The sequence below is a fragment of the Anopheles merus genome, chromosome X, assembly GCF_017562075.2.
Source record: "Anopheles merus strain MAF chromosome X, AmerM5.1, whole genome shotgun sequence".
NCBI classification, from domain to species: Eukaryota; Metazoa; Arthropoda; class Insecta; order Diptera; family Culicidae; genus Anopheles; species Anopheles merus.
In genome coordinates this window covers 24,450,932-24,472,850 of record NC_054081.1, presented here as the reverse complement: position 1 = coordinate 24,472,850, position 21,919 = coordinate 24,450,932, and the positions used below count along the sequence as shown (strand labels likewise).

General features: G+C 44.1%; 2 protein-coding genes and 1 long non-coding RNA gene across 5 annotated transcripts in view; 1 reads left to right on the top strand and 2 right to left on the bottom strand.

Moving 5' to 3' along the window:
• The window catches only part of LOC121596139 (glutamate receptor ionotropic, NMDA 2B), a 253,362-nt gene that overhangs the window by 202,787 nt on the left and 28,656 nt on the right, over positions 1–21,919 (bottom strand). The gene's annotated exons all lie outside the window — the stretch shown is intronic.
• On the top strand, positions 1,777–2,504 carry LOC121596226. The gene is made up of 3 exons (XR_006005264.1): positions 1,777–2,198; positions 2,275–2,370; positions 2,449–2,504. It is a non-coding gene; the product is annotated as an uncharacterized LOC121596226 (long non-coding RNA).
• On the bottom strand, positions 18,077–20,123 carry LOC121596183 (mucin-5AC-like). Its single transcript, XM_041920900.1, has 2 exons — positions 20,052–20,123; positions 18,077–19,983 (listed from the first exon to the last, which is right to left on the bottom strand). The coding sequence occupies exon 2, from the start codon at positions 19,974–19,976 to the stop codon at positions 19,014–19,016; it is 963 nt and encodes a 320-aa protein (XP_041776834.1). The 5' UTR covers positions 19,977–19,983; positions 20,052–20,123; the 3' UTR covers positions 18,077–19,013.

Sequence of the window (21,919 nt, the reverse complement as noted above, 5' to 3'; positions counted from 1 at the left end):
TGGAGTGTCAACGGAGAGGGGGGCGTTGTCCCATGCCGCCCCGCTGGTGCCATTGTATTCGTCGGAGAGAGGGGGAGGTCGCATTCCGTCCCCAGTTGCAGCACCGACGTGTTGCTCCCGACGAGAAAGGCGAAATGTGTGCCGTCCTTGCTGCAGCAATTGTACCACCGCTACAGGATGCCATAACGGGCTGCTGGGATATGCTCTTCAGCCGGATGAGGCTTGCGGGACAAACCGGTCGCCGCCGGAGAGATCGCCAGCAGCAGCGTAGCAGCGTGCGGAACGAGTTGCTTGGTAATGCTCTCCTGCCACATGAGGCTAGCGGGACATTAAGGTCGCCGTCGGGGAGATATCCTGCAACATCGTAGCAGCGTTGCGGTAGCCGGGTAGCGGGGTCGCAGCTTAGGAACAGCATTTGCGCAAAAATGCCCCAGGACAAGGATCTATGGCCGGAGGGTGTCACCACACCGATATTCCCGCAATGGAATATGCGCGTGTCGGTTCGACCCCCTCCGGATAAGTAAAAGGGGGAGATGTTGTGGGCAGCCGTGCCGACCCCTGGACATGCCGTGGTAGTTGTGCTACCACTGGACAATGTCCAGGGGACGACAGTGTGTCACGCACACTATCGTACGCACACTAAGCGCGGGCCGCTTAGTGTGTGTGGTGCGCTCGGACAAGCAAGTGTTGCGAGCAGTCGGTTGAGCAGGGCTCCCGGCAGGGCACGGTACGGCTGGCGCGCGGCCGAATATTTTAGTGTGTATTGTGCTTGTGAATTAATATTTATTATGTGTACTGTTATATCAGTGTTTTTAATAAAGTACCTGATGCAAGCCAAAGACACAACACGAAATAATCGAATTATCTACTTTGTTTACAAGCCAGATTAATGCCAAACGCAACAAAATAGATTTGAACACATTTTAACCTATTTTTGTATGTTTTCAGATAAAAAACAAGTTGGTTGACTGAGTCAAATGAGCTACACTGAGTGAAATTTTGAGCTATTTTTCGTCGCGCGCGACGTTGTCGCTCTATGTCTATTTGGACGGTAAGATCGAAAGAGCGCGAGATCACCAAAAATTCTTATTGAGAGAATTTTTTGTGATCTGCTCTCTTAAACACAGATTGAGAGAATACCTAGGGGACAAAACCAACACGCTTTCTCGTTCTGCCAACCTGACCGTATTAATACACGATGCGCAATCTCAGATTGCGCATATATTTGTTTTATCAAAATATATGTCATTTCGCGTAGCCAACTCTGAGCTATAAACGTCATTTCCATACAATTTCAGATTGCGCCAAGATTGCGCATAAATTTTCAAGATTATATGTCCGAGATATATAATTTTTTTTTGACAGATAAATATATCAAACCGACCCGTTTGACAGATAAATATATGCGCAATCTGAGATTGCGCATCGTCTATTGCTACGGTGATAGAGCGAGCTCTCTATACAACGTTTGCGGAACGAGAGAGTGTGTTGGGCAACCCGAACAACCCCCCCCCCCTTTCTCGATCGGTTTTGCTTGGGCTTCGGGTTATTTCGGGTGCTGAGACATTTCGCCAACTCAGCTTCAAAGTCAGCTTCAATCTCAGCGGATCTCTGAGTGCTGGTGACCGGTGGGTACTGTTTTCCCGATTGTCCCATCACTACTTTCGTGCAGCGCTAGAAATTGTTCGACGGGTCATCGATCGTTTCGTCATCACGCACACCACTATTTAAACATGCAGTACCCATCCGACAATTTCAAATATTTTTGACATCGTCCCAAGTAGCAACCGAAGCTTTTTTGTCCCAGTTTCAACCCCCTCATGTCCACAAACTGCCTTCGCTTACTATTCCTATCCCGTTTCTACATTCCACAACGTTTGTTGCGTTCTCACTCATCAGGGTGTTAGTCAATTCTCTCTTGCCACACGAAGAGAATTCTCCTGCACACTTCGTGTGTTTGATCCTACCCATCCCTGCTGAACACACGTCATTTTCTTCCATCGTACTCATCAGGGTGTTTGCTCTTTTCCATCCAAGCCAAAGAGCGACTTCAGTGTGCTCTGAACCGTGGACGTGAGAGTGTGTGTTTGTGTGCTGCGTGAACTATTTTTCCTGCGTGAAACACTTTCCATACTGTGCCATCCGCGGTGTTCTTTCTGCTTTATCGGAGGACAAATTGTTATCATCTAATTGTTTCGGTAAGTGTCCTTTTCTAAGTGTCTAGTGTTATGTGACATTTATTCTAATTAAAACATTGCACTTTACATGTTTCAGATGTGTGCTGCTACCACTAGCTGTTCTCCAAACCTCTTCAAATTGCGACACTGTGTGCACAGGCGTTCAAGGTTCAATTGATCCTCGAGCACAAAGGTAAATTTGTCACATCTTTAAATCAAGTGTAATTTTTTTAACAAAGTGTGTCTATTAATTGTGTACTTTCATCAACAGGCTTCATACAACACCGCGGTCGAGGCGCGTCAAATCTGGTGACATCTTTCCTGAACCAAGCAGGCTGAACACGCGCACCACCACGGGCTCCAGCGCGGTGTGAAGAAGAAAGAAGAAAAGACAGAATTGAAAACAGCCGCGCCAGGCTTCCAACCACCGTGTGTGTGTATGTAAGTATGTGAGAACACATGTGTGAATCCTCTTGTGGGAACTGCAAAAAGAAGAGAATAAAGAATGTGAAGCAGCTAGACTGCCGCAACCAAATCAAGAGAGTGAATTCTCATTTCAATCCGAAAAACTGGGAGAGAGTGATGACATGCGAGAGAGAATACAGGGTTTTACAAGTCAGAATAGAATGTCAGCAAAACAATTTCAGAAGCTCAAGATGCATTTTAGCTGTCAAAAGTTGTTGTTTCACCGCATCGATGCTATTTTCAATAGCGCAATTTGATTTTTAAATCACTCAAGTTGGTTTTTTAGAGGCCTTGTTGTGGCAGCAACGGGTAGGTTGGTACGATTCAAAGTTTAACGAATATTTCATTTGCAACGGCTAAGTTTGGATAGAAATTCGAAGCTATTGTAACTTATCGTATGAGAACGAGATCGCTGGCCTAAATAAACATACATTTTGGGAACGGCCCGTTTCTTGAGTTCATCGATAAGCATAAGCCACTCGACCAACGCGTAGGGTAATAAAAATATTTTAGATCTGGTGCACCCCGTAGTAGGACAGAAATGCATGAAGAACGACCGGAGAAAAAAAATGCATGAAGAACGAAAACATGCATATGTGCATGTATATTTCAGTTGTCGACCCAAACGAAGACGTAATAAAATTTCAAGTGTTCTTAGGACTAATTTAGAATGCGAGAAACTGAAGCGTAAAGATAGCGGCATATGACAACATAATAATCATAAACAAACCGTTGCATTGCCGAAAAGGTACACTTGCACACTGGCACCAATACAATTAAAAACGTGTACGGACACGTTTCAACACCATCAGAAATGTTAGTATATAAGAACCAATTTTGTCAAATAAACGTCAGATCTAATTTAGAAACTGAACGGAAAACGTCTCGATTTTCTTTGAACGTCTTGGCCTTTCCTAGGTTTTTCTTTAGGTCTCATCCGGGTCCCTCTGCCCCCATCCGAAAAGTTATTGAATGAATTGTGCCACTTTCGAAGCATAGGTTCCCATGAACCGCGAACACTAGCCGAAGGTTTAATGTACAATTTATTTTGGTAACTCCTTTCGGGCAGAAACCCATCTTTATATAAATTTGTTTTCGGTTGGATCTCAGGACACTGAAGGCCTTTCCTTCGCGTGGCCTGGCCCGAGTTCCGCCGACAACAGGCCTTTCGCATCGTTTTGCAAATTAAATCACGTATTTTGATATTATTTGTATACAAATCATTTATTTAGTGCGTTTATAGCGTTATATTTTTGAAATTTTACGTATTTATTGTAAAAAATAATATTTTCTGTGCAAAAAGCTACGAGCACTTGCGTATGTAAACATGTACAATGTTTATGTAGCCTTTTGCACATAAAATCGCAATTTTTACCATAAATACGTAATATTTCATAAATATAATGCTTAAACGCATAACAGCATTGATCTTAATTATATAATCTCTAAATACATGTTTGAATTTGCAAAACGATGCGAATGGCCTCTAAAAAAACAACTTGAGCGATTTAAAAATCAAATTGCGCTTGTGAAAAATAGCATCGGTGCGGTGAAACAACAACTTTTGACAGCTAAACTGATTCTTGTGCTTCTGAAATTGTTTTGCTGACATTCGATTCTGACTTGTAAAACCCTGTAAAACTAGAAACACGAGAGAGGGCCACACGAAGCGCTTTCGGGTTTTTTCGCTTTCGCGCACCCCAAGTAGCAGAGCCGAAGTTTTTCAGAGATTTTTCTGTGTGCCAAAGCGAGATGCCCTGTCTTCTCTCTCTAGATTTTGACACGACGTACACACCCCAGCTAGCAAAGCCGAAGGCCTTTGTATGGGAGCCATCGCGCTCATCAAGGCTCACTTAGTCGCGCGCATAAAGCAAAATGTCCCAGTCCGCAAAAAGCCGAAGTTTTGTATGGGATCGTCTCGTACACATATGTACCCACTTACGTACCCACTTGCAGTAGAAGTGGAAATGTGGTTTCACGCACACATAGACACCTTCCACCCGAACGATCGCGTTCACACATACTATCACGCTCTGATTTTTTCTGCACCTCATGCATACCAATGTGTTTGCTCCACCCCCTTTTCGGATTGCTCATAGAAATGATGTGGCACACATGTTTACATTTGGTGTATGCACACATTCGCATGCAGTTTATTCCACACATTTTCTCTCCGTTCCAACACGTGCTTTGGCATACTCACACTTTGTAGACGGCAGAACGGTCTCCCCCTTCCAAATTTACCGTTCTTCCTCCTCTCGATCTTTTTTCTCCTTACCGCGTCCGGGGTACCATCAGAGCTGAGCGCTGGCTTTAGTTTCTCCTCCTCTCGTTTTTCCTTTCTCCTACCGCGCCCGGGGGCTGCGCGCGTTTTGACAGGTTCTAAGCGTAATCCAGTGCGTTGTTTTGTGGCTGAGTTGTGCTGAACGCTGTCAATAAAAATGAACCAATAATTAATGTATGTAGTACGTATTACTTTGGATAGTTTTGCGTATATGATGAGAGCAACACTTACCTTAATATTTTAAAACTGGAAAACAATTTCTTTCCGTCAAAACTTTGAAGATTGTTGATGATGCCAACAGGTAGGCGTTGATGAATGGCGCATGCACCTGTAACTTTGAAGCCGATAAGCATTAGTTGAATTAGTACATTGGAGCACATATGAGACCAAGAAACTTACCTCAACAAGTTAACTAGGATAAAACATTCCACAATGGAATAAGAAGCAACACTGCGCAAAACGTAAACATGGAAAGTAGGGGACACAAGAAATCGCACATCACTCCCGCACATCCTTCCACAACGAAAGTTCTGGACAGACTGAGAATGCCTAACACCCGAATGAGTGCGATAGCAGAACAATCATGGTAGAACGAGAGAGATGGGTAGACTCGGTTCAACGCAATCCAACGGTAGATGCATGTGTGTGTGACCAACAAAAGACTTCAGACCCCGCTCCTCGCGTTTTTCATCCATCATTTTTCGTCACACGCACACACCTCTACACGCGCGGCGGTTCGCTGTCCAAAATCTAGAGAGAGAAGACAGGGCATCTCGCTTTGGCACACAGAAAAATCTCTGAAAAACTTCGGCTCTGCTACTTGGGACGAAGCGAATTTTGTAAGCCGAAAAAGCCACAATTATGGCAGATTTTCAGGAGTATTTCGCTCATGGTTTTTGTCTGAACAATGGCCTTAAAAAAATGGTTCTAAAAGTCGATACTCTTTCTCCCCCTTACTCTTTCCCTGTGGGTACCGTACGATTCAGCCAGCTATTTTCACATGGTAGCGGGAGTGATATCGCTTGTTTGCTGTCTTCTTTATCCGTTCACCTAGATACCCACATATTCGCTTTGAGTGACGTCGCTTCCCCACCTCTTTCATTCCCACCTGGAATCTGGATTTGATCAGCATGCAAGTTGTCGTGTGGATGTATGAATAGATTTACCGTTGGAACTATTTACCGGATCGATTGGATGCATGCCGCGCACGGGTTTTATATTGTTTGTTAGTGCAGTTAGTTGCACTTGTGAAAAATAATAATAATAATAATCAATCAAAGGACGATCATCAATGCACTAACACACCCAGCATATCATGGGAAGCCAACCAATGCTTAAAATTGTCAAATATTCAAATGAGGGACGATGTCTTTGAACGCATTTTTCGATAAATTTTTTTTATCGTTTTATTCAACAAAGTGCAATTCCTTTAATTCCCCCGCCCCTCCCCTTCACCTTCCTTCCCACACAATAGGGAATGTAGGTAGGGATTTAACCACCATGTTGTACCGTCTTCTTCCTGATTAACGGGGGCTCCTCTCAGGAAGAAAGAAAGGCACGTCTCCCCTGCCTCTCACTCCATGCTGTAAGCGAGCAGGGCCCGCCTCGGCTAGGCTGGCGCACGCATCGCTCGCTCGCGTTGGCTAGCTTGCTCCTTCTCTCGCTTTTTTTGGAGACGCATCATGGTTGCGGGTGGTGCTGCGCGGCCATATCGCTGTCTGCAGGGTGGCATAGATAGTTGTGTTTTAGCCCGTCGCTGCACTCGCCATTGACGTAGCATGCGTAAGTGACGTTTATGCTGCATGCATTGTCGATAGCGCTGCGGCTGCGCTCGGGGATTGGCTGTGGCGACCGCCCCCCCGGGAGCCTCAATTGCCGGTGGTGCGGCCGGAGCCACGCGCCAAGCTACTCCACGCGTCTCCGCATTCTATGGATGGCTTGGCTGGTTTTGGCTGCCCCTTGATGTCGTGCTATCCGAACACAACACAACAACATACCCGTTCTAGGTTCAAGCCCCGTATGGTCCTAGTGGCCCAGGACTGGCTATCCTGCTATCCCGGTAAACTAATTAGTAACAGGTAACGTCAACTCGCTCGAATTAACAACATGCTCGTCTTCGGTTCAATTCTTGTAAGGACCGTCTCGCGTACCAAGGGCAAACTATCCGGCTGCCGATGTAGACAGGCATGACCGCGCAGGGTGTTACGCAAAGAAGAAGAAAAACAGGTAGTGGAGCCAGGTAGAAAAGCAATGGTGGTTGTATCAAATAAGATAAAGATAATGTAGGAGGCGAGCTGGACTTAGGGACATAAGGACGTATGGACAGCAGACACAGATTCACGTATTTTTCCGTTAACAGTTCAGCGTGAATTGACTTCTTTATTTATTTTTTGACAGTTCACATCTTTTTTGACATTTGTATAAATGCAAAGGTATGTACATATGTTTCATTTGAAGTTTAATGCCTACACATGACAGTTCGGACTCTGTTTGTCTACAATAAAGAAACTTTCTACGATCCTTCGCCCATAAGATTGATGTGAACCATACTTTCGATTTCATTTTTGACAGAAATTTCTTTCCAATGTGTGGAAGAAATTTCTGTCAAAGGAAGGAAGGAAGAACATCGACCTACAAAAAATGCATGTTGCTCCCTTCCGGTATGTCATTCCCGTTCCTGTATGCTCTCTTTAGCTCACTTCGCTCTCGTCCCCCCTTAGAACCTATCGTCGCTCCGGAACAATGCGCGCTGCTGCACGTAACCCACGCCTTCATCTTTTCATCTCACCTCTTCGACTATCACCCTTCCCGCTCCTGCTTTCGCTCTTGTTTCCCATTTTCCGTACTCCTTTCCCCCTTCGTTCCTTTTTGTTCGTGTTGCTGTTCAATAAGGCTAGCATAGTTTAGGATGTAAACTAAATGTGAAATGTAAACTGTATTTGCCGTGCTTAAGGCAAACAATAGTAAGGTGCGGGCAGGGGCGGTTCAACCAGTACGCAAACTAAGCGGTCACGTGGGGCCCCGAGGAGAGAAACCCATCCCCTCACTCGGAAGTAAAAGTGCTTCGCAATCCATCCTGGTTTAGGATTCCTCATACAACTTCTCGGTCGCTTTGGGCCTCCACTCATCCTAATACGCCACTGGATGCGGGTCAACCTAACGGGTCGTATAGATCCGGATCATTTGGGAGGTGCGATTCCATTCCAAATCGCTGCTCCCACGAGTCGGAATGGTACAGTATCGGACAATAAGATGGGGCCTTTTTTTCATCGCACTGTGCACTTGTTTACCACGTTACTTGTGTTTGTGTGCGTGTGTGTGTGTGAGTTTTTTTTGTTTTACAAGGAGGAGGAATCTTCGAAAGACTCCCGTTGTCGCACGGGTGTTGACATGGGATTCTTACCCAGTAAACCCCCTCCTTGAGCCATATACCCTTCGCCATGGGTTCACCTTACGGTATGCTTCTTGGGGAAGGGCTTATGCATTAGCATTTCATCCTCGCTACTGCACGATGAGCCAAAGTTCGCGAGACAGATTTGACAGTTATCACGCGAACACAAAACGGTCATGACGACGACGCGAAACATCAGGCACTAAACGACACTTTTTCCGCCGCGCACTCACGTGTTCACTAACACATACACTCACGACTAATTTAAATATCGCCGAGCTGCTGGTCTTGCTTCCATTTTTGGTGCAGCGTGGTCAGGATCGGACACATTGTTGTTGCCACTGCGTCCCATGAGTCGGTGTGCTGCAGCATGACTTGTACCAGGTTAGAACGGCCCACCTCTACTCTGCAACTCTCGTTCAACTGCAGGCGTTCCTCAGCGAATCGGGGGCAGTGGAACATAACGTGGTCCACCGTCTCATCTTCATCCTTGCACGCAGGGCACCGAGATGAAGAGGCGCGATTGAACCTGTGTAGATAGCTTCTAAAACAGCCGTGGCCGGAAAGAACCTGGGTGACACAGTAGTCCACATCACCATGTTTCCTGTCTAGCCATGCTGCAACGTCGGGGATCAGCAAGTAGGTCCATCTTCCGTTCGACGAGCTACTCCACTCGTTCTGCCATTGCCGCATCGATGCTTGCCTTGAGGCTTTCTTGGCAGCCTCGGTGAAAGATTCCCCCGCACGCGATTTCCGGAAGTTCTTCGAGTCCTCCTCGAGGGTGATGCAAAGAGGCATCATGCTCGCAATAACGCATACCGCTTCGTACGAAATGGTACGGTACGCGCTAGTAACACGCATGGCCAACTTCCTGTGCACCTTATTCACGGTGTTCTGGTGCTGCTTCTTCTTTAGCATGTGCGCCCAAACCGGCGCTCCGTACCTCAACACCGAGATGGCGCAGTTAGCATGAAGGCGCCTAATGCTGCTACTCGGTCCGCCAATGTTTGGAGTGAATGCTGCTAGTGCATTTATTGCTTTCATGGCCTTCTTGCAGGCTTCCACGAGGTGGCTCTTAAATATCAGTCGGTCATCAATGACTACCTCAAGATACTTCAGCGATCTGGTAGACGCGACTTGTACAGTTCCTGCCATTATCGATGCTTTTTGGTGCACCTTGTGACTTCTGATGACGATGAACTCAGTCTTCGCATGCGCAATCTCTAGCTTTGCATCCCGCATCCACCGGTCAATCCGACCGACAGCGTTGGTGGCAAGCATCTCTACCTCCTCAATCAACACGGCTGAGACAGTGATAGCGATGTCGTCTGCAAAACCAGTGATTTCGACACCAGGAGGGAGGGCAAGGGTCAGTACTCCATCATACATGACGTTCCACAGGGTGGGACCAAGCACTGAACCCTGGGGTACGCCTGCAGTGATGGCATTGGTTTTCACTCCTTCCGCCGTATCATACTGCAACACGCGACTGTCAAGATAATTCCTTAACAGTCTGCACAAGTGTGGGGGAATCTTCATGCGCTATACCGCTGCCGCGATTGCCTCCCAACTAGCACTGTTGAAAGCATTCTTCACGTCGATGGTGATGAGCGCACAGTATCGAGCTTGTGGAGCTCTTCCGTTGAAACGCCGCATTACCTTTTTCCAGCACCGCCAGTATCGCATCCACTGTAGATCGTTTTTTCTAGAAGCCAAATTGACGATCAGACAGACCATGTAGTCCCTCAGTGTATTTTGTAAGGCGGTCCAAAATCACAATCTCTTGCACTTTGGCCAGGTTATCCACAAGCCCCAAGGGCCTCAATGCTGACGGGTGGCCAGGCGGCTTACCTGACTTCGGTATCAAGACTAATTTCTGTCTTTTCCACTGACGGAAACTGGCCGGTAGTCATAGTGTTCATTAGCACGTTTTTGAACACATCAGGGTATGCCAACATAGCAGCCTTGATCGCCATATTGGGGATGCCATCTATCCCAGGAGCTTTGCCACATTTTAAACGATTAGCCAGGTTAATAATCTCCTGTCTCGTTATAGGCACAGGGTCAGTCTCTGGCGTGTTGATCGTAGGACTGAGGTTCGGTGGTGCATGTGTTGGAAACAGGGTTTCAATAATGCTCTTCAGCTTTACAGGACACTGTTCTACAGGTTCCGAAGACTTTACCTTATTCATGAGTGTATTGAAGGCAAGTCCCCAGGGCTTCCGAGCGATTTCGTCGCATAGGAAGTGTTGCCTTTTATTGGCTTTAATCGCTCTTTTAAGTTCTGACCTAACCGCAATGTATACGATCCTGAGTTGCTGTTTGACTTAAGGGCATCTTTCTCGCTGCATTTTGCGCCGTGCTGCTACGCATCGGTTTTCCAGCCTCTACCACCAACTCGGGACCCATGCGCTGATGATGATGTTAGCCTATGCCCTTGGATGATGGCGTATCTGACAACATTATGGTCGCTGAGAGTGAGTGCATCACTAACTCGCCAGTTTAATCTCTCCGAGAGGGTGGGACTGCAGAGCGTAATATCAACGATTGATGTCCTCTGGTTTCTGTTGAACGTGGGGGTTGTGCCGGTATTTCCCAGCGTTACTCCCAGCCGAGCGAAGCTTTCGAGAACAGCACCACCTCTGCTATTAGTTCGCTTGCTCCCCCATTCAACAGCCCAGGCATTGAAATCACCGGCAATTACAAGTGGTCTATGCCCATCCAGCTCTGCTATGAGTTTGTCTAACATAACATGGAACCTCTCTAGCTCCCAACTTGGGGGAGCATAACAGCTGCAGAAAAACACTCCATTTACTTTAGCTATGCAGAAACCCTCGAAGGTGTTTGATATTACCCGTTGTATTGTGTACCTGGCTGTCACCCATATTGCAGCGTTCCCAGTCTTATCTGCCACCCAGCTACTAGAGTCTGTTGAGCGCTGTATGGCTCAGAGACTATGGCAATATCTCCTATATCCTTTGCAGACAACCGTGCTCCATAGCTCACCGTTCTCTGAGTTTTTCCCCCCTTCGCTGTACTCTGCATCTGGACGGTTACAAGAGGGAGCATCGTTTTTTGCTCGTTTAGCGTCCTCTGCTTCCTCTGGCGTTCTCACTTTCCTACTTCTCTTCCCAGTCATAGGTGTTTCTGGAGGTTCCGATTGGATCTCGCGAAGCGCCTTTTCAGCCCTCTCCGCTCGCAACTTCATAGTCAACAGCTCCCGTTCGATACACGATAACGCCGAGAGGATGCTCACTGATATCTTTTTGATCGGAGCATGTATATTGTTCCGATCCTTCGTATACGTATGCAGCTCCCTTGCTACCACCAGGGCTTCTTGCAGTTTGCTGGCACTAACCTCGAAACCCAGTTCCTTGATAGGATGCGAAGTTTCCTGGCACTCCATGCTGGCTGAAGTCTGCTTTTCCGGCGTAACTTCAACGACATCCACCGCCGGTGATACAGAATCCTGCACATTATCATCCGGGGGCGATCTTGGCGTCTTGTTGCTACGACCAAAAAAGGCGCCAATGTCCTTAAGGGCAGACCCTAGCGGACGAGGATGAAGCGATTCGTTTCCGTTCATTCCGTCAGGCGAATCCAGATACGCAGCGCATTTAGTTCTTTGAGTGTGTGCGCACCCTAAGACGCTAACCGCGCACGGTACGTGTATACGCACCCTAATGCTTCTTCCGCACTCACGCACTACGTTAACTCAAAGGCACTCACGCACTCGATAATCGTAATACACTCACTACGCACACAGTATACCGGTGGTGTTTGGATACCACACCCAACGAAACGAACGCAACGATACCACGCAAACAATGAGACCCCAAATTTTGAGTGATTCAGGCCGAGGGGTATGAGGAAGCTTGAGGAAGCAAGGAGAAACGCGCTGCGGTGAGAGCGCGCTTTGCTTTTTGAGTGCGCTTGTCACTAACACAACACGAACCCAGCGTATTGGAACAAGCCGTGTGTGATTGTGTGCGTGCGTCGACGGCTATTTCAGCTGGAGAACTCGTTTTTTATTTGCACCCAATTTTTGCCGGTCAGTCTGTCTCATTCTTACTACCACATTTGACTTCATACAAAGTGGCAAAGTTTGACGTTTCGAATGTTGATGTTTTTAATCTCCTTGATTCTGCGTGATAATGTGTACAAAAACTTGTTATAGTGAAGTGTATTAATGTGTTTAGTGTTACTTCGACGTGCACAGTTCATTTAAATATGAAAAGTGTTGGAAAACAAAGTGTTGTAGTGATATTTATGCCTGTTTGTACCTCGGCCAAAGAGGTAAACATCATGTTAACAAAGTCAACAAAAAGGTAAATAACAACAACATGCATCGAGGTATATGCTCTTTTTGCAAATGTAAAAGAATTATGCCATATGCAAATATTATGTTAGATTTGTGACAAAAGTGTTTTTACTATTATTTACCCGAGTTATTCCATTTCCCTCCCCCGCCTATCCATTTGTGTACCGGTAAAATAATAAAAATCGTGGCATATCGTTGTGCATATAATGTGTTTTATGTTTATATAGTTTAATATGCGGCTAGTTAATTTCGCTGCCGTGGTTAGCATACCGGACATGCAGATTATGGGGTTGCGAACGCCAAACGAAATCCTTGATGTAGCAATAACCGGGATCGCACGTGTACATCTTGGCTTGTACGTCGTGGCTTTGTGATGAGCGGGTCGATCCGAACTTACCGGGTCAGAGTCATCCGTAAGTGACCAGTAGTCGTTCGGGTCGACCCGAAAGGTACAAGTAGGTAAAGTAGGCCCAAGCACCGGGTCGGAAATGCTTATACTTTTACGTACCTACTGATTATTCGGGTTGGCCCAAACTCGCTGCACCCACAGGTCGAATTTGATTCCTAAAGTGATCTAGCAACCCTTACTGCAACCATGGTTCGGGATCGATTCCGTGAGACTCCGGATCGTATCGTAAAATTAATCGTCAAGTATAGCTGAACCCACGAGAGCAGTAAAGGACAGTTAACACTTTTGTTAGAAACCCGGTTATGAATGCCCGCCTGGCTGGAGGAATTCAAGCGAGACCACCATACAATGCATGCATAAATTATATTATGACATAACATAAACGATCAAATTTTATTATGAGCGTGATTATTACAGTCTAAATTAAAATTAATAATTTGATTAATTAATTAATTATTTAAGCCTGTCTCGTGGTACAGTCGTCAACTCGTACGACTTAACAGCATGCTCGTCATGGGTTCAAGCCCAAATAGACCGTTATGGGGGGTTATCCAAAAGTCACTGAAAGCCAACACGACAAGTGGTACAGCCAGGCCTTGATCGACACCGATTGTTGAGTCAAAAGAAAAAAAAAATTAAAATAGTTCGATCTGGACCAGTCATATGGTTAACTTTTAATAAATAATTTGAAATTTAACAAACCCTATTTTCCATACAAACGCATGCTTTTAAATTGAACTGTCAACCAAGTATCAAGTGTTCAATTAAAAAGCATGCCAACGAATAAGCGTTGAACTACAGTCAGAATTCAATAGTTTGTATCAGAATACCGGTTTTTTTTTTAATTTCACAAAAATCTCATGGCCTGCCGAGAAAAATTTCATTTTTTTGTATGGAAAAACGTGCCAACTAAAAAGCACATACTCAATAGTTGGCATGGAATCGAAGTTCAACCAATGAGTTCAGATTGTTATGTTAATTTGTTCTTTTGATCAAATAGCCATTCCCCAAGAGAAATGTAATAATAATTTTTTTTACCTGTGTATCTGCATAATGGTGTTGCTAAAAATCAAAGTATTACCCTGGTTCATACAAGGATTCAATGGGTAAATATCTAAACATTACACCTGCTAGTGTTTATCCTGTTACATAAGTACCTTAAAATAAAGGTACTAAATAGTCCGTTACATAAGAAAATAGAAAATCCTACCTCTTTTCTGTCTTATAAAAACCCGCGCAATTTTTGCTTGTGTCAATACGATTCGGGCAGTCGTTTCACTCGGTGTTGTTATGCGTGCTCTGTACAGTTATACATTTTGTGCAATACTGTTATAATACAAGAGCAGAATAATACAAGTGTATATTTTAAATATTCAACGTGCCGTGAATTTCACTCAATCACAACAATGTCGGCCAAAGACCAACGGAAGTCAAGATCCATGTATAGATTCATAGAAGCCAATAATAAAAAGCTTGATGCTGAATTGTTTGGAGAGAGTAGTGAAGCTGGGCCAAGTAAAATTCAGACAGCTACGTCAAATGTAGAGTTCAGTGAACACCCGCATTGTGGTAAGTGCAAAATAAAAAAATTAAAATTTGTGACCAATGCAAATTAAACACAATTATAATACTTATTTTTTATCTACTCATTGCAGAGAATCATCCTTGTCCATTTGATGAATACATATTGCAAGAAGAATACGTCAGAGATTGGGTTACTATCGATGCATTCGACGATACGGAAGTATATCAAGAGGTCAACGAAGATTACGATGAAGCCGAGGAAACCATGCACAGCACACAAGAGTCTCAACACGAGGAGGAACCATTTGATGAGCTTATTCGAAATTGGGCATTAAAAACATACCAAACACATCAAGCTCTAAATGGACTATTAGAAATTTCACGTAAAAAAAAACGGACTACCAGCTGCCGAAAGATGCGCGCACGTTGCTTAAGACAAGGCAATGTGGAAAAGAAATGTACCCTATAGCAGGGGGAGAATTTTGGTTCCCTGGGGTACGATCAGGTCTCAAGGATCACTTTCGGTAAGAAAGCAATAGTCTTAAATACGATGATTACTTTTTACTAATATTATATGTTTTTTGTCTGTATTTTGTATCTTTACAGCGATGTGCCACCAAGAGTCAGCAAATTTTCGTTGAACTTTTCGATTGATGGACTTCCACTGCACAAGAGCACTCGAAAACAGTTTTGGCCCATATTAATGAGCATTCAAGAAATGCCGGAAGTTCCAGTATTGATGCTGGGCAAGTTTTTTGGTGAATCGAAACCAAAGAGTGTTGAGGAGTATCTGCGTCCGCTTGTCGACGAGCTAAATGGATTGATGGATAATGGCATTGTAATAGCCAATAAGCCAATCGAAATACAGGTAAGAGCTTTCATCGCGGACTCACCAGCACGAGCATTCATAAAAGGTAAATTAGAAAAATTCTCTTAAATTTAATGATACATTTGCTTTCTCTTCTATTGGCATAACGTTCTGCGCGGAAAAAAAACGTCCCTATATAGGCTTTTGCGACTTATTTACTTATGAGGTGTATTAATACATATTTTTAAATTTTCTCACAGGTTCAGTTTACTTCAACCACACACATGGTTGCCAAAAATGTACGGTACAAGGAAGATATCACAGCGCACACCGAGTTACATGTTTCCCGGGAATGGATCATCCAGCAAGAACGCATGAAGATTTCGTCCAATCAAATTACGGAGCACATCATCGGGAAAAAACGCTTCTCATGGATCTTAAGAACTTTGACATCATAAAGCAGATTATTATAGCAGATCGTTTGCACCTCTTTGACTACGGCGTAACAAGAACAATGCTGAAAGGATGGAAATCAGGCAAATTAGGAGGGGGTGCCAAGTGGTCTGAAGAAACAATAAGCAAGATTGATGCTTTGCTGAAGGAGGTGGAACTTCCTTTAGAGTTTCATCGCAAACTCCGTTCTGTTGAAGACATTGGATTGTGGGAAGCTAGTGAGTTCCAAATGTTTCTGCATTACGCGAGCTTTATCGTTTTGAAGGATGTATTAACAGATGTACAGTATGACCATTTTATGAAGTATTACTGTGCGGTAACATTGTTATCATCCGAAGTGTATAAGAATGATTGGCTTGAGGCGAAACGCTTGCTAAGAGAGTTCGTTTTAGAATATGGTGTTATCTACGGCGAACATTGCATCACCAGCAACATACATAGCTTGTTGCATGTGTATGATGATGTAGACACCCGATTCGGCCCGCTTTACACCATTTCATCATATCCCTTTGAAAGTAAGCTCCAGCATGTCAAGAACTGTCTTCGAAACGGTCATAAGGTTTTGGTGCAGGCTGCAAATAGGATATCGGAGCAAAACCCACATATTGCGTCATCAAGTACAGCAAATCCCTCTTTTCCATTTTTGAAAACCAAAACTAATGGAGTAGCATTGCACATTAATCGACAATTAACTCTTTCTCTTGGTATTCAGTCCAATTGGTTTTTGACTCATGATAACTGCATAGTTAAATATTGTAGCGCAGAACAAAAAGATTCAACTATAATAATTAATGGGAGAGCATTCAATTATATAACGGAAACCCACTCGTACTATATTTCACCTTTTATGAAGGATATATATGAAGAAAATATAAGTAACCTTCGTACCGATGAAATGGTATTTTTACCCAGGGATATAAAGTGTAAATTAGTAGCTATTAAAACTACTGATAACTGCTTAGTGTTAGTTCCCTTTCTCAGGACGTTAACCGAATAAAACGTAAAAAATCGATCTTATATAAATATAATTAACGTTTAATTATGTAAATAATTAAAGAAATACATGTAATTTTCTGTATAACATAAAAATATTGTTTTACTTTTAGTATTTAATATATATATATATATATATATATATATATATAATATATATATATATATATATATATATATATATATATATATATATATATATATATGTATATATGTTTAATATATTGTATATATGTATATATGTATAATATATTGTAATATTGTAAGAGGGGTTTTCAAATTACAGAGGTTTCAAGTGAATGAGAGGTCCATACAAACAAGAAAGAGACAGAACATTTAGTATGCAGCCTTAACTGTTGCTATAGGAAACTGCGAATATATAGAATATATATATATATATATATATATATATATATATATATATATATATATATATATATATATATATATATATATATATATATATATATATATATATATATATATAATATATATATATATATATATATATATAATATATATATATATATATATATATATATTAATTTAGGTATAACATGTAACTAATCTTTGTATTATTGTTATATTATTGCAGATCACAGTCCGTTGCATAAATTTATTTGTTTGTATACGGTTTACTTACACAAAATAAATAAAAATCCAATGAAATGCATTTACTTCCTGATACATCACAGATAATTTTTCAAATACTTCCTGACATTTTCTTCTAACAAAATGTTTGTATTTATGTTAGAAACTTACAGCCACAAAATTACTTTTAAAGCGTAGCAACCGCGTCATAATCTCTTAATTTTACAGATGTTAGTATCATGTTATGAAGCATTTAGGTAGTATTTTGATTGCACATTTAAAGTTAATATAAATTTGTATATGTTAAGGCAAGAATTCATAATATTTATCATAATAGTTCATATTAGCTATGTCATAAAGTAACATTACTTATAATAATATGTACATGTTATAATGATAGTGTGCAGTGCATAATTTTTCGACTAGAATTCAAATAAACTTTGGTATCAATATGAACATCTTATACTAACGCTACTTAAGCTCATATTGATAAGACTAAAGTTTGAATTATACGTTAATTTAAAAATATTCATATGTACATATGTGACAGCTTATAGACGTTTAGGAATACATAACATATGTATACAGGTTAACTATCTTAATTAACTAAATTAACTAACTTAAAAAAATTCTATTGTGACAAGTCGATTTCCTGAACCCTCCAAATTCAAGCGTTGAGTAGCATGCTCCAGCTTTGATTTCATAAACTTTTCTACAAAAAGGTCATCGACTTCTATCCCTAAGTGATTTTTTCCGACAGCCCTAAGCAAACGTAATACATGCCGGTAATTACAAAACGGTATTTTTTTTTCAGATGACCCTTTCCAACTGCAAGAAGCGAAAAATGTTCTATCGAAAAGGATATCCAAAGCCTCATGTAACCTATTGAATGCATCCTGACTGGTAATATCGGCATCGATTCTTTGTACATAACAAAAAAAAAAGAATTCATTATTTTCCAAATTAGCTTCCAGCTCATCTAGCTGCTGCACGTCGGACACTACAGTAATATTAAATGTATTTACATTCCTTCGAAGTCCTTTCATAGGATTTATTGTTAAAGAAAGTCCATCTAACAGAGCAAGTATTTGTGCATTTCGATCATCCTGTCTAATAAGCAGCTTTCGGCAAAGCGGACAGCAGCAAGACGGGTGGCTTGCTTCTTGCGGCTGTGTTGCAGCAGAAGCATCATCGCTGGAAACTTCCATCATTGATACAGCTGATGTTGGCTTGAGAACATCTGCGCTGACAATCCTTGCTTGCGGGCGTGTCGCAGCAGAAAAACCACCTCCGGATGCTGCAATAACAGTTGCAGACGACGATAACCGTTGTCCTGCGGAGCATTTAGCCATTCCGGGCGGGTTTGCTGCAGCAGCGACACCTCCGGATGCTGTCACTATCGTTGAAGCCAACGGCAACCGTTGTCCTCCAGCGGCAGCGACAACACTCCTGGATGCTGTCTCCACCGTTGCAGCCGACGGAAGCCGTTGTCCTCCAGCATGAACAGCAGCTACAGCACCTCCAGATGCTGTCCCCACTGTTGCAGCCGACGGCAACCGTTGCCCTCCGGCGGCAGCGACAACACCTCTGGATGCGGTCACCATCGTTGCAGCCGACGGCAACCGTTGTCCTCTAGCGTGTACCACACTTCTTGGCGGACGTGCTGCAACAGCATCAACACCACTGGAAGTTGCGTTTGTTGATCAAACGGCAACCGTTGTCCTCCGGCCGCAGCGACAACACTCCTGGATGCTGGGACCACCGTTGCAGCCGATGGAAGCCGTTGTCCTTCAGCATGAACAGCAGCGACATCACCACTGGATGCTGTACCCACCGTTGCAGCCGACGGCAACCGTTGTTCTCTGGCGTGTACAACCCTTCCTGGCGGACGTGCAGCAACAACAACACCGCTGGAAGTTGCGTTTGTTGATCGAAACGGCAACCGTTGTCCTCCGGCGGCAGCGACAACACTCCTGGATGCTGGGACCACCGTTGCAGCCGATGGAAGCCGTTGTCCTTCAGCATGAACAGCAGCGACAACACCACTGGATGCTGTCCCCACCGTTGCAGCCGACGGCAACCGTTGTGCTCCGGCATGCACAACACATCCTGGCGGGCGTGACACAACAACACTATCCGGACTAGAGGATGCCATCACCAATGAAGATGATGGAATTTGCTGTCTACCGGGGCAAACAACTGTACCAGCTGGCATCATCGTCGAAGATGTATTTGGCTGCTGCATTGCAACACAAGTAACGTTTCTTGACAAACGTGCAAGTGCAGCAGCAACATCATCGGAAACGTTCAACGCCGACGACGGAACAGATGATATTGGTGGCTGTTCATTGGGGGCAGTATGAAACGTATTTGCCGAAACATTACCGCCGGAAGATGTCAACGTATATGATGCAGCAGAAGATGTTGTTAGCTGATTCTCCACGGTACTAACTACTGGAAGCACTTGTACGCACGTAGGTTTTCGCACAACTTCTTCACTGCAAAACATACCAACATCATCTGGATCTTCCGGACGCGCTTGCTTTGTCGGCATAGACATGATGTTGCTAGAGCAAAATAGGTACGTTTTTATTTACTTTTCACATTAACTTCCCTCTAAATATGTTTAACTTACTTTTACTCTTTTAATTGTAGAGATCTCAAAAAAGCGACGTAGAGAAAACTTTGAACAAAACGCTGACATAATTGCTTGTTGTTCACGACATGAAAATTGAACTGTGAATGTTCACCGCTGTCAATAAAAATAAACAACTATGGCACCGCGTTGAAATGTCACGCACACTGCTAAGCATACCACGCATGGCTCGAAAGAACACAAACACATTGACAACTGCAAAGCGCACCGTGCGTTTTGGGTGGGGAGGGGGAGGGCTCGCGCGAGGGTGTAACTCATTCCTCCACCACCGTTGCAGCCGACGGCAGCCGTTGTCCTCCAACATGGACAGCATTTCCTGGTGGGTGTGTTGCAGCAGCAACAACGCCTTTGGATGTTGTGTTCGCCAACGCAGATGACGGCAAACGTTGTCCTACGGCATGGACAGAATATCCTTGCGGGAGTGTCGCAGCAGCAAAACCACCTCCAGATGCTGCAATCACTGTTGCAGACGACGACAACCGTTGTCCTCCGGTGCGTTTAACCCTTCCGGGCGGGTTTGCTGCAGCAGCGACACCTCCGGATGCTGTCACTATCGTTGAAGCCAACGGCAACCGTTGTCCTCCAGCGGCAGCGACAACACTCCTGGATGCTGTCTCCACCGTTGCAGCCGACGGAAGCCGTTGTCCTCCAGCATGAACAGCAGCTACAGCACCTCCAGATGCTGTCCCCACTGTTGCAGCCGACGGCAACCGTTGCCCTCCGGCGGCAGCGACAACACCTCTGGATGCGGTCACCATCGTTGCAGCCGACGGCAACCGTTGTCCTCTAGCGTGTACCACACTTCTTGGCGGACGTGCTGCAACAGCATCAACACCACTGGAAGTTGCGTTTGTTGATCGAAACGGCAACCGTTGTCCTCCGGCCGCAGCGACAACACTCCTGGATGCTGGGACCACCGTTGCAGCCGATGGAAGCCGGTAACTGCTAACGGGGGAGGTAACTCAAATCACTAAAAAAATACACTCATTTTGCCGGACGGGTAACCACGCAAACAATGAGACCCCAAATTTGGAGTGATTCAGGCCGAGGGGTATGAGGACCACCCGTCCGGCAAAATGAGTGTATTTTTTGAGTGATTTGAGTACCGTCCCCCGTTAGCAGTAACTCTTGGAGGAATGAGTTACACCTCGCGCGAGCCCTCCCCCTCCCCACCCGGAACGCACGGTGCGCTCTGCAGTTCTCAATGTGTTCGTGTTCTTTCCAGTCATGCTACCAACACATCCAAAGATATTTGTTTCTTTCGTTTCTCGTTTTCTTTTATGCATTGCCACGATCGCGAATACGCACTTATTCTAACAACAAACACAAATACGGTCATTTTTAGTTACATTAAATACTTTATTGAAACTTAATGTAAACTCTCGTAACACATTTAGAACCTGACAAAAACACGCATCATGTCGTCGTACTGCTAAGTACGACCTCCATCCAGCAAACACATATCTGTGAATAAATGGCCCCTTACCTGCCGATCCACGCACTGCATGTGCGTCTGTGCACATTGTTTGTTCACTTCACACTTCACTTTGAAAGAAATGCGCACCAACGCAGAATTACTGCGCGCGGAACAAGAACAAAACGCACACAACCATCTCCGACAAAGCGTCGCGCTATACTGGTGGTTTTGCACGCGTAGCAGTGTCGCGTCAGTGTGTATAAGCCTACCGACAACATTTGCCTTTTTCCCACACATTCCAATGTTTTATGTCTGTATGTGATATTGCGATAGGTGGACATTACACACCCGAACATAAATATAGTTGTGTTATTCTAAACTTAAACGGATGCTTTATTTCCAACACGTATACGCCACGCCCCCCGATGCG

What these genes read in the sequence shown, in the direction of transcription:
- LOC121596183 (XM_041920900.1), bottom strand. Translation starts at nt 19,976, where the DNA reads ATGTCTATGCCGACAAAGCAAGCGCGTCCGGAAGATCCAGATGATGTT.